The sequence below is a fragment of the Oncorhynchus masou genome, chromosome 22 (assembly GCF_036934945.1).
Source record: "Oncorhynchus masou masou isolate Uvic2021 chromosome 22, UVic_Omas_1.1, whole genome shotgun sequence".
NCBI classification, from domain to species: domain Eukaryota; kingdom Metazoa; phylum Chordata; class Actinopteri; order Salmoniformes; family Salmonidae; genus Oncorhynchus; species Oncorhynchus masou.
The window spans coordinates 17,495,832-17,517,284 of NC_088233.1; the positions used below are offsets into that span (position 1 = coordinate 17,495,832).

A 21,453-nucleotide genomic window follows, 5' to 3' on the forward strand; every position below is an offset into this window, starting at 1 on the left:
GATAATGGCAGACCCTGGCATTGACCCCAGTCTCTAAGGGCGTCTCAGGGGGAGTTGGGGAAGGCAAAAAACACATTTCCAATTCACACACATAAATACACACTTCTGAAATGGGACAAATAAGCACCCACCAAATTAGTAGCATCAGTAGTAGTAGTAGTATTACTGGAATGATAGAGCAGTATTACCGGAATGATAGAGCAGTATTACCAGCTCCTCTCTGCAAAAGGGGTGACCACTGGAGTAAGGAAAAGCTTTTAAGACCAAAGCTATGGCAAGTTATTTTTCAACAGCACAACATAAAATATTGAATTTCAAGAAGAAAACTTCCAGCAAACATGATTTAACAGAGTTTATTCCTTCTTTTTGGTTTACAAACAAAAAGGCACCCGTTGATTGTTTTAAACATTTACCTTGACTGTGGAAAGAGCTTTTACACCGTCAATGAAATATGCAGAGCGCATACTCGGGAACATTAACTGAGGGTCATGGTAAAGACAACAAATTGGTTATAGGGTACAGATCTTTCTAGGGGACTACATTCTACAATTATACGAGGAAGCATGACAACAAAACATTTGCAGGCAGTCAAAAGAAAAGAGGAATATATTACATTAAATCTAATTTCTGTCCAGACGGGTATTGGAATATGATGCTGTAAAACCAGAAAGAATGTAAAAGTTCGATGTGCAATGCTCTTCGAATAGAAGAGCATTAGAATGATCCAGTAATATGAATCCCGAGCAACACAAACGGAAGTAGTAGAAGGGGTCTGCTCCACTCCATTACTTCACTGGCAAGACAAGTTCCTAAGAAACTCTGAATTGGCAGTTCCATTGCAAGACAAGTTTAACAATACTGCATAGCAAGCCACATACCAGAAAAAAACACTATTACACACTAAAATCTTCAAATCTAATAGAGAAACTGGATTAAAAAAAGCAAGTGAAAGCAAGGATCCCTTTCTAAATGTGGTGCTTAACAGTTATTACAACAGACTTGTCAAGTTATTAATTCATATTAAAATAGAAGCAACTACAGTATTCCCTTAACTTTCAGGAATCTTAGGTCGTTTTTTAGTAAGCTGTGCAAAAAGCCAGGCTGTGTTAACTATTTCATTTTGTGAAAAATGGTACACTTAAAAGAACTGACAATAGAATTGATAAAACAGTTTAAACAGAATGCAGTAAATCCCACATGTAAAGTAAAATGGTAACCAGCAGCTGAAGTTGTATCAGGTGAATTGTGTTTCCTCAAGCTTTTCGCTTCAGTAAATAAATGGCCATGTAATATTAATTGTTGTTTAATAGCATAAAAATACTTTTTAAGCCAGATCTTGAAGTCTACCTAGAGTTGTACACAAACGGATTAGAACACATAGATCGGAGTGCTCTTTTTAAGTTTCAACTCGATAGTATAGCCACAAAGTCAGAATTGGCAATATTGTAAAAGTTTATCAAAACAAAAATGTGCTTTTTGGTCTTCATTTAAGGTTAGGCATAAGGTTGGCAGTGTGTTCAAGGTTAGGTTTAAAATCCTACTTTAAGAGGCAGAATTGTAGAAATAGACTGGGTTTATTACTTTGTGGCTGTGGTAACTAATAAAAAACATTAATATTTTGTCATAGACAAGTTCAGGCACAATTCACACAAACCTCCCAGAAAGTGGATCACTTAATCTTATTCCCAATGGATCATGTGAGCACAGATCAAAGGACTATTTTATAATCTGGCCAAACATCCATGATACAGTTGAAGTTGGAAGTTTACATACACTTATGTTGAAGTCATTAAAACTTGTTTTTCAACCACGCCACACATTTCTTGTTAACACAATATAATTTTGGCAAGTCGGTTAGGACATCTATTTGTGCATGACACAAGTCATTTTTCCAACAGTTGTTTACAGACAGATTATTTCACTGTATCACAATTCTAGTGAGTCAGAAGTTCACATACACTAAGTTGACTGTGCCTTTAAACAACTTGCAAAATTCCAGAAAATTATGTCATGGCTTTAGAAGCTTCTGCTGGCTAATTGACATCATTTGAATCAATTGGAGGTGTACCTGTGGATGTATTTCAAGGCCTACCTTCAAACTCCGTGCCTCTTTGCTTGACATCATTGGAAAAACAAAAGAAATCAGCCAAGACCTCAGAAAAAAATCGTAGACCTCCACAAGTCTGGTTCATCCTTGGGAGCAATTTCCAAAACCCTGAAGGTACCACGTTCATCTCAACAAACAATAGTACGCAAGTATAAACACCATGGGACCACGCAGCCGTCATATCGCTCTGGAAGGAGACACGTTCTGTCTCCTAGAGATTAATGTACTTTGGTGCGAAAAGTGCAAATCAATCCCAGAACAGCAGCAAAGGACCCTGTGAAGATGCTGGAGGAAACAGGTACAAAAGTATCTATATCCACAATAAAACAAGTCCTATATTGACATAACCGGAATGGCCGCTCAACAAGGAAGAAGCCACTGCTCCAAAACCGCCATAAAAAAGCCAGACTACGGTTTGCAACTGTACATGGGGACAAAGATTGTGCTTTTTGGAGAAATGTCCTCTGGTCCGATGAAACAAAAATAGAACTGTTTGGCCCTAATGACCATCGTTATGCTTGGAGGAAAAAGGGGGAGGCTGGCAAGCCGAAGAACACCATCCCAACTGTGAAGCACAGGGTTGGCAGCATCGTGTTTGTGGGGTGCTCTGCTGCAGGAGGGACTGGTGCACTTCACAAAATAGATGGACTCATGAGGAAGGAAAATGAAGTGGATATATTGAAGCAACATCTAAAGACATCAGTCAGGAAGTTAAAGCTTGGTCGCAAATGGGTCTTTCAAATGGACAATGACCCCAAGCATACTACCAAAGTTGTGGCAAAATGGCTTAAGGACAACAAAGTCAAGGTATTGGAGTGGCCATCACAAAGCCCTGACTTCAATCCTATAGAAAATGTGTAGGCAGAACTGAAAAAGCGTGTGCGGGCAAGGAGGCCGACAAACCTGACTCAGTTACACCAGCTCTGTCAGGAAGAATGGGCCAAAATTCAGCCAATTTATTGTGGGAAGCTTGTGGAAGGCTACCTGAAACGTTTGACACAAGTTAAACAATTTAAAGGCAATGCTACCAAATACTAATTGAGTGTATGTAAACTTCTGACCCACTGGGAATGTGATGAAAGAAATAAAAGCTTAAATAAATCATCCTCTACTATTATTCTGACATTTCACATTCTTAAAACAAAGGTGTGATCCTAACTGACCAAAGACAGGGACTTTTTACTAGGATTAAATGAGTTTAAATGTATTTGGCTAAGGTGTATGTAAACTTCCGACTTCAACTGTAGGTATAAGTGACTATATGACAATTGGACATTCGGAATGAATGTCATGCAGCATACAACCACAGGAAAGTGCACAGTAAGTCCAACATGTTAAGACAATATGTACAAGACAACATGGAAAATGGACAAGTAAAAAAAGTTTAAAATGTTGCAAGTGCCCAACAACCCAGGCAAACATTGGATAAAGACCACCTTTGAAAGTTATTATAGCATGAGACAGAGATAAAGGTGTTCGGAAGAGAAGAGGCCTCTCCCCATGAATGGAATATCCCAAACTCGACAACAGGCAAAACATGTGAGATGCATAAGCAGAACACAACGCTCCCATTTCAGACAGTTAAATAAATGACCAACATGGGGAAAGACAGTTACTCATTATTTTAAAATGGACATAGATGCAAATTTCTGATAGCTGTCATCAGTGAAAGCAGTGTAAAGAGCCAATAGACAACCTACACAAACTCTCCAAAATCAAGTCCTTTGAGCAGTTGCCTGATTGAGATACATGAGCTATGAGGTATTTGGGCCAGAATTATAAGCGGACAGTCCAGTCAGAAATGGTTTGAAAATTGTTTTAAAACAATTTAAAAATAGATAGCTCAGCAAGGCTCCGCTGATGCAAGATAATCATACCTGTTAGGCACTGTAAAAAGCCTATTTATTACCATCTACCTTGTGCTTGATCATGTCATTGTGTAATAGTCATTGCCATCATCAAGCATACAGTATATGAGTGCCTTTACCCCTATTCAAGCAGGAAAATGTAAACTGTTAATCAAAACCACCGCCTGACCACCCTGGGGGCTGTCAGCAAAGCAATGCTCCATCTCCATGACAACCAAACTAGGCATCAATAACTCTGTTTGGCTGACTATCAATGTACAAGGTGAGCATCATAAGACCAGGGGTCTGATTAGATTCATGCTTAGTCAAATGCAGTTCTACCCCCCACATCAGGGATCACACTGCAAAGAAAAGGGGACATTTCACACACAGTAGATGAATAGTATGTCAGACACTTAAGTAACTCAGAACATTATAGGATTTGCAGAGCCTTGTGGGATACATAGCTATCTGAAGGGGGGCTGGGCAGGAGGGAGAGAAGGCGGATTGGGGCTGCTGGATTGAGGAGAGTGGATGGGGTCAAGGTGAGTACACCACGTGGACTCAGTATTTCATGGTGCTGGATGCTCGGAAATAGGACAGGAACTTAAAACAGAGGCTGACCACAATGTACCAGATGTTCCTGGCCATCTGGGACCGAGCGATGAACACTCGCCAGATGAACACGACCAGGACCGTGTTGAACGTGTAGCGGATGTTCCTCAACCTGAAACATACAAGAGGATGACAAATTTTTGTTTTATGACCAGAGCCTAGTTGCCATGGAGATCAGTTTGCGGTAAATTAAGAAATACATTGAAGTGTTCTTGGTAGCTTGCATGTAGATGCATTCACCTGCATTCTCAGGAGATTAGCAAATACATCAACTACCTAGGAAAATGTATCTGCTGCAATACAATTTAGCAGGAATAGGACATTTAAATGGATACTTCGGGATTTTGGCAATGAAGCCCTTTATCTACTTCCCCAGAGAGATGACAAAGTATCCCTTTAAATATAACTTTTCCTGATGACACATGTAATAGACATTTAGCCTTTGAATATTGTGAGCAAAGATGAATGTTAAAGCAGAGGACACCAGGGAAACATTGGGATTTGCTGGTGATCCCAAAAAACTGAAAGAAAGGTGTGCATCATAGAACAAAAAAATACAATTTCAAAGCCATGACAATTAATTATTCAAGATCAATTGGTCATTTTTAATAAGATGATAGTTTTTATTGTGGTACCTAGTGGCTAATATGAGGTGAGTAATGTCAAATACCTTCGCGGAACCTTCCTCAAGGCAGCTTTCGTTCTTCCCTGGGGCACAGGGAACGGTGCACATCCTTGTTCACCCAGTTGGCTGTGTTTGTTAAATTTTTGGGTAAGCAAACTTCTTTCTTTCTCTCAGAATGTTTTACCGCTTACTCACGTAAACAACAGCCAATGATTTTGTCCCTACGCCGGAGGTAATCTGATAGAAAATATCCACAGGGAAGTGTTATCAACTCGACCTTCAGCACGCTGGTCTGTATATCGGTTTATATTTCCGGTTTTTATTTTCAATATGATAAACACTTGCACAATATGGCTGAGCCTAACCGAACCACAGACAGAACGGCAAACACTTTCAGCTGATTGCAAGGAAACTCGCTTCGGTTGACTACGTTTGGTTACATTTGCTATTGTTTAAATATTGTGCATCACGCGCAATGAGCCAAGAGATTGAAAATACAAGCAACAGAACATACCGGAGCCGCAAAAAGTTGGGTAAACAACACTTTCCTGTGGATACCCCATCTCATCTCTTTCCGGCAAAAGGACTCACAGCATGTACAACCAGTAAAATAAGTGTAAATATTGTATTCAACATTCTGGCTTGAAGAGAGACTATTGTGTCTTTTTTAGGGCGACTTCAGTCAGACTGAAAATCTGATCTGAGGCAAAGTAGGTAGAATGTTATTTTTGTTGGTCTAGTACGCCCTTAGCAAATGAGCTGGTATTCAGGCAAGAGATTCGGGGTTGTCTTGGCAGGCGGACAAAGTCTTTGTATATTTGTCTTATTTTGTCACCACTTCCTCCAGGGCTGGCTATCTTTTGGAGGGGCTATTTTGTCACCACTTCCCCACTTCCTCCAGGGCTGGCTATCTTTTGGAGGGGCTATTTTGTCACCACTTCCCCACTTCCTCCAGGGCTGGCTGTCTTTTGGAGGGGCTATTTTGTCACCACTTCCCCACTTCCTCCAGGGCTGGCTGTCTTTTGGAGGGGCTATTTTGATTAGAGAACAGCGCAAGTCTTATGAATTCACATGTGCTTTTGCATGCTAATTATCACAAATGTGTTTCCATCTTTCAAAGCGTGTTTCATCTTGAGTGAGCCATCTTACAAAGCATGTTTAACCATGAGTGTGCCATCTTACAACGTGTGTGAATATACACTTAGTGGCCAATTTATTAGGTACACCCATCTAGTACCGGGTTGGACCCCCCTTTGCCTCCAGAACAGCCCGAATTCTTTGGGGAGTGGAAACGTTACTCGATTGGGTTGCAGACCAAACATTATTTTTACCCTCCTCAGCCCTCGCGCTAGCCACTTTCTCTGAGATATCCCAGTCGAAACCGGATGCAGTTTGATTGCCATCTTAAGTCGGCATCCAATTCACTAACGTGGCCCCCTTGGCCCCTCGATTTTGGCACGAGGGAGCAAGTGAAGAACTTTTATCACTTGTGGGGTTAATATGACCCACAATTCAACGCAAACTGTAGTCACGTGTCATACTCCAGTAGATGCGAAGTGTCAAATTGAAATAACATGGCTGCATTTTTTGGCATGTCAGACAAAATTATGACGCTATAGATGACATTGATTTTAGCGTTGGCAAATTGGCTTCGTCTCGTTGTGAGGAGTTTATAAAAATGTAGATAGCGTCAAACATATTTTTGGGAATAAATAACCAAACTATAAAACTAGCTTGCCAGCTATGGGTAACTGTAGCTAGCTTGCTACCTGCCAGGAGTGCTATTTTTTGTTTGTCGCACCATTCTCGGTAAACCCTAGACACTGTCATGCGTGAAAAGCCCAGGAGGCTTGTAGTTTGAGATACCGGAACAGGCGCACCTGGCACAGATGATCATACCACACTCAAAGTTGCTTAGGTCACTCGTTTTGCCCATCCTAACATTCAAACAGTAACTGAATGCCTCGATGCCTGCTTTATATAGCAAGCCATGGCCACGTGACTCATGTCTGTAAGAGCGAAAATAAATGATGAATGGGGTGGTGTACCTAATGAACTGGCCTCAGTGTACATGATCTAAAGTTTGCATGAGATTCTCCTAGAGGTGTTTTACATGCAAGGCTTGAGTCTTGGATACTTAGTATTATTTATTGCCCTGCTACTAATTCATTGTAGTGTCCTCTAAGCCCTAGTCCTAGCCAAGGTGTATCTGGGGTTATGATTTATATGTATTGTTGGTTGTGTTAATAAACATTGTCACGGTTTAATTCTGTAATTCTGTAATTCTGTACATCGTTCATTTGAAAGGACGTGTGTTTAGTTTAGTTCCGAGGACCTCCCCTAGCGTATAAAAAATGTGGCATAGTCAAGTTAACACGTGCAGATAGAGACATTTCTCTTACTTGTTGAGGTGTTTGCGTGCTGCTGGCAGGCCGGACTCAGCCTCGTTCAGGACATACTTCTTAGTCCCCATGCAGTAGTTCTCCATGTACTCTGCCCAGTTCAGCTGTCGCACGTCAAAGTTGAATGTCTGGACCAAAAAAAAACATCAAGAGTATTTCATATTGTAAGGATAGGCATTGAGCAACTATGTAGTAGAGGAAAAATGTCTACAAAAGTACAATATGAAACATTATCACTAGGTTTCTGGACCAACGTATATTCACTATGCATTTCAGCCAGGCCTCGACTATTACTCCACACAATTACTCCATTCAAAACCAAGCTGAATAATTCAATTGTACTTCGGCTACAATCTCAAACAAACATACTCCATTTGTCTGTCTGCCACTCTACCAGCGTGCGTGTCCTACACAAGTACGTGTGTGTGTCCTAGAAGTGTGTGTATATGTGGGTCCTACAAGTGTGTGACTGGTGGGTGGGCATAAAGCATACCCTCTTGTCATCAGCACCCATCTGGTTCATGAGCATGGTGACGTTGTCATTTTTCCACACCCACGAATGGCTCGTGAAGTACTCCAGCACCATCATGGCCCTGTGCAGCCTCGTAATAGTCTTCATCATCCTGCCGTGGTAACAGGGAAGAGGCAGGTATTAGGTTGGTATGGCTGGCACTGAGCCATCTTTTCAAGAGTGGTTTTCATTTGTTTTATATACACAGTAGCAGTCAAAAGTTTGGACACACCTACAAATTCAGGGGGTTTTCTTTATTTTTACTATTTTATACATTGTAGAATACTAGTGAAGACATCTAAACTATTAAATAACACATATGGAATCATGTAGTAACCAAAAAAAGTGTTAAACAAATCTATTTTAGATTCTTCAAAGTGGCCACCCTTTGCCTTGATGACAGCTTTGCACACTCTTGGAATTCTCTCAACCAGCTTCATGAGGTAGTCACTTGGAATGCATTTAAATTAACAGGTGTGCCTTGTTTAAAGTTCATTTGTGGAATTTCTTTCCTTCTTAATGCGTTTGAGCCAATCAGTTGTGTTGTGACAAGGTACGGGGGTATACAGAAGATAGAGCTATTTGGTAAAAGACCAAGTCCATTTTATGGAAAGAACAGCTCAAATAAGCAAAGAGAAATGACAGTCCATCATTACTTTAAGACATGGTCAGTCAATCCAGACAATTTCAATAACTTTGAAAGTTTCTTCAAGTTCAGTCACAAAAGCCATCAAGAGCTATGATGAAACTGGCTCATGAGGACTGCCACAGGAAAGGAAGACCCAGAGTTACCTCTGCTGCAGAGGAAAAGTTCATTAGAGTTACCAGCCTCAGAAATTGCAGCTCAAATAAATGTGTCACAGATTGCAAGTAACAGACACATCACAACATCAACTGTTCAGGGGAGACTGCGTAAATCAGGCCTTCATGGTCGAATTGCTGCAAAAAAAACACTACTAAAGGACACCAATAATAAGAAGAGCCTTGCTTGGGCAAAGAAACACAAGCAATGGACATTAGACCGGTGGAAATCTGTCCTTTGTGAGACGCTGAGTAGGTGAACGGATGATCTCTGCATGTGTGGTTCACATCGTGAAGCATGGAGGAGGTGGTGTGATGGTGTAGGGGTGCTTTGCTGGTTATACTGTTGGTGATTTATTTAGAATTCAAGGCACATTTAACCAGCTTGGCCACCACAGCATTCTGCAGCGATACGCCATCTGGTTTGTGCTTAGTGGGGACTATCATTTGTTTTTCAACAGGACAATGACCCAACATATACCTTCAGGCTGTGTAAGGGCTATTTGACCAAGAAAGAGAGTGATGGAGTGCTGCATCAGATGACCTGCCCTCCACAATCACTCGTCCTCAACCCAATTGAGATGGTCTGGGATGAGTTGATTCGCAGAGTAAAGGAAAAGCAGCCAACAAGTGCTCAGCATATGTGGGAACTCCTTCAAACCGGTTGGTTACAATATGATTCCATGTGGTATTTCATAGTTTAGATGTCTTCACTATTATTATACAATGTAGAACATTGTAAAAATAAAGAAAAACCTCAATGAGTGTCTCCAACATTTTGACTGAAACTGGACACAAAGTACCCCTTTACCTTTTCCACATTTTGTTATGTTACAAATTGGGATTCAAATGGATTGGTATTTTGCTTGACAGCCATTTTCAGGTATTGCCCTAGATCTTTAAGCCGAAGTCAAAACCCTTAACTAGGACACTCAGGAACATTCAATGTCGTCTTGGTAAGCAACTGCATTGTATATTTGGCCTATTTTATATTTTATGTTATTCAAATCAAAAATCAAATCAAATTTATTTATATAGCCCTTCGTACATCAGCTGATATCTCAAAGTGCTGCACAGAAACCCAGCCTAAAACCCCAAACAGCAAGCAATGCAGGTGTAGAAGCACGGTGGTTAGGAAAAACTCCCTAGAAAGGCCAAACCCTAGGAAGAAACCTAGAGAGGAACCAGGCTATGTGGGGTGGCCAGTCCTCTTCTGGCTGTGCCGGGTAGAGATTATAACAGAACATGGCCAAGATGTTCAAATGTTTCATGTTATGGAGCTAATTTGGAAAAAAAGTTTGGCGTTGTAAGTGACTGCATTTTCCAGTCTTTTTCTTAGCCAAACGTGATGAACAAAACAGAGCTATTTCGTCTACACAAATAATCTTTTTGGAAAAAAATGAACATTTGCTATCTAACTAAGAGTCATTGAAAACATCCGAAGTTCTTCAAAGGTAAATGATTTTATTTGAATGCTTTTCTTGTTTTTGTGAAAATGTTGCCTGCTGAATGCTAGGCTTAATGCTATGCTATCAATACTCTTACACAAATGCTTGTGTAGATTTGGTTGAAAAGCATATTTTGAAAATCTGAGATGACAGTGGTGTTAACAAAAGGCTAAGCTTGTGTTTGAATATATTTATTTCATTTCATTTGCGATTTTCATGAATAGGAAATGTTGCGTTATGGTAATGAGCTTGAGGCTATGATTACGCTCCCGGATACGGGATTGCTCGACGCTAGAGGTTAAGCAGACAATGTCCGAAATGGAACAAGGGATGAAAATTACTTATTGATCTTTTTGTACAAGGAAAAGTTGACCTTGAGCCAATTTGTGCAAATCGATAACAGAATAAAACTGAAGGGTATGTCATTGCTTCAGATCGTCAAACATCTGACCCCTGAACATTTTCACAGCTTTAAAGCTGCAATATGCATCTTTTTGGGTAAATTCACATTGAAATTTGGGTTATAGAGCCGTCATTTTCATTGAAAGCAAGTCTAAGAAGCTTTAGTTCTATGCTTAAGTTAAATTTTTGCACCTTACTTTGGTTTTGTACACCAGCTTCAAACAGCTGAAAATACAATATTTTTGGTTATGGAAAATATATTTCACAGTGGTTTAAATGGTACAATGATTCTCTACACTATACTTGCTTGTTTTGTTACAAACTGAAATTAGGCAAACTATTGTTAGCAACCAGGTAATGGCGGAGTGATTTCTGCATAGTGCATCTTTAAATAAAGAACGGCATGAATCCAGCACAATCTATAATATATTACTGATAAGAGTCTAAGCATACTAGTATTATAGGCAAATTTCAACTAATGCCTACCAGTCTCAATTGGGATGATTGTTGGCTTGATACATGTTAAACACAGAACAGTAAGAATGGAGGGCTTGTCCAGTCCTGGAAGGTATCTGAGCATGTCTGACTGACAGAAGCTTAACTTGATTGCACTAATTACATTGTCGTCATTAAGAAAGCATCTACTAATTAAAGTTTGAAGTTCCATGAACGAACTTGCTTCAGAGGATTCATGGCCATGCCAAATTGCATCAAAAGCCAACATGCTTGTAGTCAGAGCTCCTCCATGATACATTGTGAACAAAGAGGAAGGTGACAACATACATGGTGAACCATTTAAAAAGTAAAACATTGACGCATTACCTTTTCCAGTAAGGTAACACCACCCTTAGAATGTGTAGTATACTAAACCAAATGAATTTCAGACAGACAAATTGTCAAATAAATTTGTAATTGAGAAGTGTTACCAAATGTTTATCATTGCTGAAATGTTTCTGGTTTACGATCAACTTGTGGGGATCAATACTGTAAGCGTCAGGTACCAAACACTTGGTTAGACTGAACCATGGCCTTGGTGCTAAATGAAACAATAGGTGGGGATTGTGAGTAAGTCTATCCAATGACTCACTGATAAATTGACAGTGTTTCCATTGGCTTGTGAGATCGTACATTAATGCCAGTGCATTACATTTGTCCCACAATGTGCTTCATTAAGCCCAGGAATAGGGCAACCAAGAATAGAAGGGTTGATGGGCCAATGAATAAAGGACAGGTGTTTGGTACCTGGTATTAAGCAAAACTAGTTCCCTGGTGCCTCTCAAATTTAGAGATGAGCTTGGTGAGTGGAGGAGAATGAGCAGATCACTCCCAGGTTACTTCAGAAGACTTAATGGCACGGCTCAGAAAAACAAAAAGGTCACAACAAAAGAGGTGGGGGGTTAATTCCACAAAGCAAACGCGACTAGATAAACTCCACATCTGAGCAGAGCCATATGGTTCAACTGAATTAAAAAAAAATCACAAAAATAAATTACAAAAATAAAACATTCCTGATGCATGCTTTAGACAGGAACCCATGCTTGTCATGATGACACGGTAGCCTGTCAGCAGCCAGCCAAGTCCGATGACGAAGTTGAGCAAATGTTCGGGCGTTGCTTCTGCCCCACGACCAGTACCCAGTGGTGGAGGGGAGAGAGGGATTGAGAGGGCACTGTAGTAGACCTTACCGGGGATACTGACCCGTGGCCCTGAGCTACCCGTCATACAACAGGACGGGAAGAGTGTGACTCACTGTGGTCCTGTACTGATTGGTTAAGAGGTTGGACCGCAGGTTAACATTTGGGTGCCTGAAAGCCTGCTCTAAGGGGTTGGTCTTGAAGGTCATGTTTATACAGTACTCTGCAGAGAGAATACGACATCACAGGAGGAAGGAATTCAATGCCAGGACACATTGAGGTAACACAGAGGGCTAAGAGTGCAGAACCCAGCTCTAAAAGGTATATGGATGGCTTATGCACCCTTAGTGCACCCTTAGTGTGTGACTGAGCGGGGTGTCATTTACCTGGGCTCTCTTCCCGTCATCCTGAGGCAGAGATCATAAAGGAAGGCTGGTGCCTTGTGGCTTACAGCGATCCAGTACTGATTGATAAGGTGATTGGTTGTGAGATTTACATTGGGCCGTCTGAAGGCCTGCTCGAGGGGGTTCCTCTTGAAAGTGGATATAACATGGTACTCTAAGAGACAAAAGGTAGGGGGTTCAACAGGGGTAATGTTGGCACAACCACTCATTTCTACCAAAGTGGAAAGAAAGAGTTAAGCAGCAAGCGTACGACAAGCGGCAACAGATGTTTGGTTTAGACAAAATACCTTTGAAGTGCTTTTAACAATTATTATTTTTAACCGTACAAGTTATTGAAGGAGACTAGGGGTATTACAAAACAACGGAGCAAATATAGACTTCAAAGTAACCCTAATGAATGCAGAAATGCAATGTTAACAACAAAGTGATTTCACCTGAAATATTTTAAAAGCACAAAAAATCTATGGCAAATGAGTAACAAATACATTGACATTTACTACAACAAACGCAACAGGTTAACAGCTTAAAGGGAACTATAAAACTGCCACTATGAAAATGTCATCCATCTTTAATGCACAAAACAACTATTGTACTAAGACTGGAAAAGTTTTTCATTTTTATTCAAGAATAACAGTCATGTTATATAGTTTACCTATCGCCTTTAAGCCTGCCACAATGTTGATATTTCTCAGATGGCTAGCATTCAGAGACTATGTACACAGGATCCCATGTGGCTCAGTTGGTAGAACATGGCTCTTGAAATGCCAGGGTTGTGGGTTCGATTACTATGTGGGACCAGTATAAGAAAGTATGAAAATGTATGCACTCACTACTACTGTAAGTTGCTCTGGATAAGAGTGTGTGCTAAATGACTAAACTGGACACTGGACACAAATCCAGGAGAGGTCATTTACAGGGAGGTGACTAACACTCCAATGAGGGTATAAGTAAACCAAAACCTTCTCACATTCACAACAGAGAAGAGTATAACTGATAATCATTATTTGGATGTATGTATTTAGATAAGATATGAGCAACGTTTCATACCAACTTCACCCCAGTGGAACGGGTTGATGCTGCCAGTCGTGCAATTGTACACCAATATGCTCTTAGGCCTGCGGGGATAAAGGGGAACAAAATAGAATGCCTGCCATAGAAACCTGAAATAATATTTGCATTTCACAATCACATTATTCATTTAGCTCTACAGATGACAGCTGCAGTGTGTGAGAGACTGACCTGGTGTGTCTCTGGGAGACTGAGTACCAGGCAGCTGCCAGTGTGTGAGAGACTGACCTGGTGTGTCTCTGGGAGCCAGAGTACCAGGCAGCAGCCAGTGTGTGTGAGACTGACCTGGTGTGTCTCTGGGAGCCTGAGTACCAGGCAGCAGCCAGTGTGTGTGAGACTGACCTGGTGTGTCTCTGGGAGCCTGAGTACCAGGTAGCTGCAGTGTGTGTGAGACTGACCTGGTGTGTCTCTGGGAGCCTGAGTACCAGGTAGCTGCAGTGTGTGTGAGACTGACCTGGTGTGTCTCTGGGAGCCTGAGTACCAGGCAGCTGCAGTGTGAGTGAGACTGACCTGGTGTGTCTCTGGGAGCCTGAGTACCAGGCAGCAGCCAGTGTGTGTGAGACTGACCTGGTGTGTCTCTGGGAGCCTGAGTACCAGGCAGCAGCCAGTGTGTGTGAGACTGACCTGGTGTGTCTCTGGGAGCCTGAGTACCAGGTAGTTGCAGTGTGTGTGAGACTGACCTGGTGTGTCTCTGGGAGCCTGAGTACCAGGTAGCTGCAGTGTGTGTGAGACTGACCTGGTGTGTCTCTGGGAGCCTGAGTACCAGGCAGCTGCAGTGTGTGTGAGACTGACCTGGTGTGTCTCTGGGAGCCTGAGTACCAGGCAGCTGCAGTGTGTGTGAGACTGACCTGGTGTGTCTCTGGGAGCCTGAGTACCAGGCAGCAGCCAGTGTGGTATTGATGACCGTGTCCACAGGCACCAGGTCAGCCACCGCGTTGTTGGACGCTCTCATGGTACGCAGGATCCCCTTTCCTGCCTATACAGGGCAGAGAAGTGCTAGGTTCATTACCAGGTGATGGGAATGTGGTTTCTCAGGTTATAAATCAGCAGCCACACCTTTGAAATGGTCATGATCGCATTATTGTGATCTGAGCGTTTTACATATTGCACACCAGTATCTCTACTTGCACATTCATCTTCTGCACATCTACCATTCCAGTCTTTAATTGCTATATTGTAATTACTTCACCACTATGGCCTAATTATTGCCTTTACCTCCCGTATCCTACCTCATTTGCACACACTGTATATAGACTTTTTCTATTGTATTATTGACTGTATGTTTGTTTATTCCATGTGTAACTCTGTGTTGTTTTATGTGTCAAACTGCTTTGCTTTATCTTGGCCAGGTCGCAGTTGTAAATGAGAACTTGTTCTCAACTAGCCTACTCGGTTAAATAAAAAAAATATTGAGAACATATTTTTAAGGTACTTACTGCAATGAATATTCCACTAGGTCCATTGAAATTATCAATCCAGCCCTAAGAGTGAAAAAACATGTTATGAACAGTACACAGAATTGACCATGGTCAGCTACAGTATAGCTACAGCTTAGAAGACAGCGGGCTCAGTACATGGGAAGACTCACTGGGAACGGCTCTTTCCAACTGGCCCCTACTATAGAAGGCCTGATTATAGCCACGTTGAGGTTTCCACACTCCTGCTGGACCAGGTACTCAGCTATGGCCTTGGTGTAGGTGTACGTGTTTGGCCTTTTTCCTATCAGCCCTGGGGTCATCGCTGAGACCAGCTTCTCATCCATCCATCTAACCAACATGAAAACACATTGAAGACAGAGCCACAATAAAAAGGTCCATTTTCTGCCATATTGCTCAAATACAAAATACACTGCTCAAAAAGGGAACACTAAAATAACACATCCTAGATCTGAATTAATGAAATATCATCATTAAATACTTTTTTCTTTACATAGTTGAATGTGCTGACAACAAAATCACACAAAAATGATCAATGGAAATCAAATGTATCAACCCATGGAGGTCTGGATTTGGGAGTCACACTCAAAATTAAAGTGGAAAACCACACTACAGGCTGATCCAACTTTGATGTAATGTCCTTAAAACAAGCCAAAATGAGGCTCAGTAGTGTGTGTGTGGCCTCCACGTGCCTGTATGGCCTCCCTACAACACCTGGGCATGCTCCTGATGAGGTGGCGGATGGTCCCCTGAGGGATCTCCTCCCAGACCTGGACTAAAGCATCCGCCAAGTCCTGGACAGTCTGTGGTGCAACGTGGCGTTGGTGGATGGAGCAAGACATGATGTCCCAGATGTGCTCAATTGGATTCAGGTCTTGGGAACAGGCAGGCCAGTCCATAGCATCAATGCCTTCCTCTTGCAGGAACTGCTGACACACTCCAGCCACATGAGGTCTAGCATTGTCTTGCATTAGGAGGAACCCAGGGCCAACCGCACCAGCATATGGTCTCACAAGGGGTCTGAGGATCTCATCTCGGTACCTAATGGCAGTCAGGCTACCTCTGGCGAGCACATGGAGGGCTGTGCGGCCCCCCAAAGAAATGCCACCCCACACCATGACTGACCCACCGCCAAACCGGTCATGCTGGAGGATGTTGCAGGCAGCAGAACGTTCTCCACGGCATCTCCAGACTCTGTCACGTCTGTCACATGTGCTCAGTGTGAACCTGCTTTCATCTGTGAAGAGCACAGGGCGCCAGTGGCAAATTTGCCAATCTTGGTGTTCTCTGGCAAATGCCAAAAGTCCTGCACGGTGTTGAGCTGTAAGCACAACCCCCACCTGTGGATGTCGGGCCCTCATACCACCCTCATGGAGTCTGTTTCTGACCGTTTGAGCAGACACATGCACATTTGTGGCCTGCTGGATGTCATTTTGCAGGGCTCTGGCAGTGCTCCTCCTGCTCCTCCTTGCACAAAGGCAGAGGTAGCGGTCCTGCTGCTGGGTTGTTGCCCTCCTACGGCCTCCTCCACATCTCCTGATGTACTGGCCTGTCTCCTGGTAGCGCCTCCATGCTTTGGACACTACGCTGACAGACACAGCAAACCTTCTTGCCGCAGCTTGCATTGATGTGCCATCCTGGATGAGCTGCACTACCTGTGTGGGTTGTAGTCTCATGCTACCACTAGAGTCAAAGCACCGCCAGCATTCAAAAGTGACCAAAACATCAGTCAGTTCATAGGAACTGAGAAGTGGTCTGTGGTCACCACCTCTAGAACCACTCCTTTATTGGGGGTGTCTTGCTAATTGCCTATAATTTCCACTTGTTCTCTATTCCATTTGCACAACAGCATGTGAAATGTATTGTCAATCAGTGTTGCTTCCTAAGTGGACAGTTTGATTTCACAGAAGTGTGATTGACTTGGAGTTACATTGTGTTGTTTAAGTGTTCCCTTTATTTTTTTGAGCAGTGTATATATTCCCAAGACCACAAATAGAATAAGTCTCCGAAATTCCCTTTCCCCACACACATACATGTATGTCTCTGAAGAAATTAGCAAATGCCTACTGTAATACTTAGGGATGGAAACATTCCTACATGAACAGAACACCGACTTTCACACAACTGGTGACCATGTTGTGCATGCGTGTCCTGTTGCACCCCCTGCAAGAGCAGTCAGAGGCCCCACCTAACATTTAGAGTAAAGCAAATGTCCTTTTAACAGTTCAAATTGACCTACTACAAATGAGTGAGTGCCACTCAATCAGTAACCAAACGCCATGAAGTTTAAATCAGAGACTGTCCCTGTTTGGCAGTTTCAGTCCATGCAGTGAGATATTGAGAGACCCTCAAGGGAGAGCTACCAAGCTTATGCATTAGCCACTACAAACTAATCCACAGGATGCAAAGAATCTACTTATCTATCTCAGTCAAACATGCCAAGCTGTAGATTACTATAATCTCTTGGTTTCCGTTTCTAACAATCGGCAAAGAACTTTACTCACTCTAGGCTGTCGATGAGCTTCTTGTAGTCAACAGGAGGTGGGTAAACCACTTCCTCAATGAGTGTCCGGTCACAGTTGGCGTAGGCTGTGGACACGTGGAGGAACACCTCCAAGTGCTTCATTTTGTGGGCAAGAGCCACCATCTTCTGGGTAGCTAGAACATTCAGTAGCATAGCATCTCTGAAAGGAGAACAAAAAAAAGTCACAAAACATCATTACAGAAATGCTACTAATATATACACACAGTCCAAAGTTGACACAACTACTCATTCCAGGGTTTATTTAATTTGACTATTTTCTACATTGTAGAATAACAGTGAAGACATCAAAACTATGAAATAACTATTTTATTTAACTAGGCAAGTCAGTTAAGAACAAATTCTTATTTACAATGACAGTCTACCGGGGAACAGTGGGTTAACTGCCTTGTTCAGCTCTGGGATTCAATCCAGCAACCTTTCGGTTACTAACCACTAGGCTACCTGCCACCCCCAAAAAAAGTAACCAAAAAAAGTGTGAAACAAATCGAAATATATTTTATATTTGAGATTCTTCAAAGTAGCCACCCTTTGACTTGACAGCTTTGCACACTCTTGGCATTCTCTCAACCAGCTTCACCTGGAATGCTTTTCCAACAGTCTTGATGGTTCCCATATATGCTGATCCCTTGTTGGCTGCTTTTCCTTCACTCTGCAGTCCAACTCATCCCAAACCATCTCAATTGGGTTGAGGTTGGGTAATTGCGGAGGCCAGGTTATCTGATGCAGCACTCATCACTCTCCTTCTTGGTCATATAGCCGTTACACAGCCTGGAGGTGTGTGTTGGGTCATTGTCCTGTTGAAATACAAATGACAGTCTCACTAAGTGCAAACCAGATGGGATGGCGCATAGCTGCAGAATGCTGTGGTAGCCTTGCTGGTTAAGTGTACCTTGAATTCTAAATAAATCACTGACAATGTCACCAGCAAAGCACCTCCACATGCTTCACGGTGGGAACCCCACATGGGGAGATCATCCATTCACCTATTCTGCGTCTCACAAAGGCACTGCGGTTGGAACCAAAAATCTCAAATTTGGACTCATCAGACCAAAAGGACAGATTTACACGGGTCTAATGTCCATTGCTCGTGTTTCTTGGCCCACGCAAGTCTCTTCTTATTGGTGTCCTTTAGTAGAGGTTTCTTTGCAACCATGAAGGCCTGATTCACGCAGTCTCCTCTGAACAGCTGATGCTGCACTGTAGAGATGGTGCCAGGTTTCATCCAGATGTGACACTTGGCATTCAGGCCAAAGAGTTCCAATGTTTGTTTTATCATACCAGAGAATCTTGTTTTCCCTGGCCTGAGAGTCTTTTGGTGCCTTTTGGCAAACTCCAAGCCGGCTGTCATGTACCTTTTACTGAAGAGTGGGTTCCGTCTGGCCACTCTAACATAAAGGCCTGATTGGTGGAGTGCTGCAGAGATGGTTGTCCTTTGGAATCATTTCCCATCTCCACAGAGGAACTCAGGAGCTCTGTCAGAGTGACCATCGGGTTCTTGGTCACTTCCCTGACCAATACCCTTCTCTCACAATTGCTCAGTTTGGCTGGACGGCCAGCTCTAGGAAGAGTTTTGGTGGTTCCAAACTTCTTCCCTTTAAGAATAATGGAGGCCACTGTGTTTCCGAGGATCTTCAATGCTGCAGAAATGCTTTGGTACCCTTCCCCAGATCTGTGCTTCGAGACAATCCTGTCTCAGAGCTCGGCGGACAATTCCTTTGACCTTATGGCTTGGTTGTTGCACTGACAACTGTGGGAGCTTATATTGACAGGTGTATGCCTTTCCAAATCATGTCCAATCAATTGAATTTACCACAGGTGGACTCCAATCAAGTTATAGAAACATCTCAAGGATGACCAATGGAAACAGGATGCACCTGAGCTCAACTTCCAGTCTCATAGCAAAAGGACTGAATACTTATGTAAATTAGGTAATACAAAAAAAATGCAATTACAGGGTATTGTGTGTAGATTGATGAGGAATACAGTGAACTTAATCAATTTTAGTTAAAGTAACAAAATGTGGGGAAAGTCAAGGGGTCAATACTTTCTGAATGCACTGTGTGTGTGTGTGTGTGTGTGTGTGTGTGTGTGTGTGTGTGTGTGTGTGTGTGTGTGTGTGTGTGTGTGTATACAGTTGTAGTCAGAAGTTTACATACATCTTAGCCAAATACATTTAAAATCTGTTTTTCACAATTCCTGACATTTAATCCTAGTTACAATTCCCTGTCTTAGGTCAGTTAGGACCACCATTTTATTTTAAGAATGTGAAAAGTCAGAATAATAGTATAGAGAATGATTTATTTCAGCTTTTATTTCTTTCATCACATTCCCAGTGGATCAGAAGTTTACATAAATTCATATAGTATTTGGTAGATTTGCTTTTAAATTGTTTAACATGGGTCAAACGTTTCGGGTAGCCTTCCACAAGCTTCCCACAATAAGTTGGTGAATTTTGGCCCATTCCTCCTGAAAGTGCTAATATAACGGAGTCAGGTTTGTAGGTCTCTTTGCTCGCACACACTTTTTCAGTTCTGCCTACACATTTTCTATAGGATTGAGGTCAGGGCTTTGTGATGGCCACTCCAATACCTTGACTTTGTTGTCCTTAAGCCATTTTGCAACAACTTTGGAAGTATGCTTGGGGTCATTGTCCATTTGGAAGACCGATTTACAACCAAGCTTTAACTTCCTGACTGATGTCTTGAGATGTTGCTTCAATATATCCACTTCATTTTCCTTCCGCATGATGCCATCTATTTTGTGAAGTGCACCAGTCCCTCCTGCAGCAAAGCACCCCCACAACATCCTGCTGCCATCCCCGTGCTTCACAGTTGGGATGGTGTTCTTCGGCTTGCAAGCCTCCCCATTTTTCTTTCAAACATGACGATGGTCATTAGGGACAAACAGTTCTATTTTTGTTTCATCGGACCAGAGGACATTTCTCCAAGAAGCACGATCTTTGTCCCCATGTTCAGTTGCAAACCGTAGTCTGGCTTTTTTATGGCGGCTTTGGAGCAGTGGCTTCTTCCTTGCTGAGTGGCCTTTCAGCTTATGTCGATATAGGACTCGTTTTACCGTGGATATTGCACTTTTGTACCCGTTTTCTCCAGCATTTTCACAAGGTCCTTTGCTGTTGATCTGGGACTGATTTGCACTTTTTGTACCAAAGTACGTTAATCTCTAGGAGACAGAATGCTTCTCCTTCCTGAGCAGTATGACAGCTGCGTGGTCTCATGGTGTTTATACTTGTGTACTATTGTTTGTACAGATGAACGTGATACCTTCAGGCATTTGGAAATTTTTCCCAAGGATGAACCAGACTTGGAGGTCTACAATTATTTTTCTGCGGTCTTGGCTGATTTCATTTGATTTTCCCATGATGGCAAGCAAAGAGGCACTGAGTTTGAAGGTAGGCCTTGAAATAAATCCACAGGTAATCCTCCAATTGACTCAAACAATGTCAATTAGCCTATCAGAAGCTTCTAAAGTCATTACATAATTTTCTGGAATTTTCCAAGCTGTTTAAAGGCACAGTCAACTTAGAGTATGTCAACTTTTGACCCACTGGAATTGTGATACAGTGAATTATAAGTGAAATAATCTGTCTG

At 42.2% G+C, this 21,453-nt stretch overlaps 1 protein-coding gene across 3 annotated transcripts in view; it reads right to left on the minus strand.

Moving 5' to 3' along the window:
• Positions 1–337: 337 nt before the first annotated feature.
• The window catches only part of LOC135509106 (fatty acyl-CoA reductase 1-like), a 47,034-nt gene continuing 25,918 nt past the window's right edge, over positions 338–21,453 (minus strand). For all 3 annotated transcript variants that reach the window (XM_064929453.1, XM_064929454.1, XM_064929455.1), the window contains 9 exons: positions 17,805–17,984; positions 15,453–15,630; positions 15,301–15,345; positions 14,713–14,840; positions 13,844–13,911; positions 12,779–12,950; positions 8,090–8,219; positions 7,597–7,724; positions 338–4,681 (listed from right to left, as the gene is read on the minus strand). In XM_064929453.1, coding sequence (XP_064785525.1) covers positions 4,519–4,681; positions 7,597–7,724; positions 8,090–8,219; positions 12,779–12,950; positions 13,844–13,911; positions 14,713–14,840; positions 15,301–15,345; positions 15,453–15,630; positions 17,805–17,984 — 1,192 coding nt within the window. In that variant the 3' untranslated portion in view covers positions 338–4,518. The remainder of the gene's footprint in view (positions 4,682–7,596; positions 7,725–8,089; positions 8,220–12,778; positions 12,951–13,843; positions 13,912–14,712; positions 14,841–15,300; positions 15,346–15,452; positions 15,631–17,804; positions 17,985–21,453) is intronic.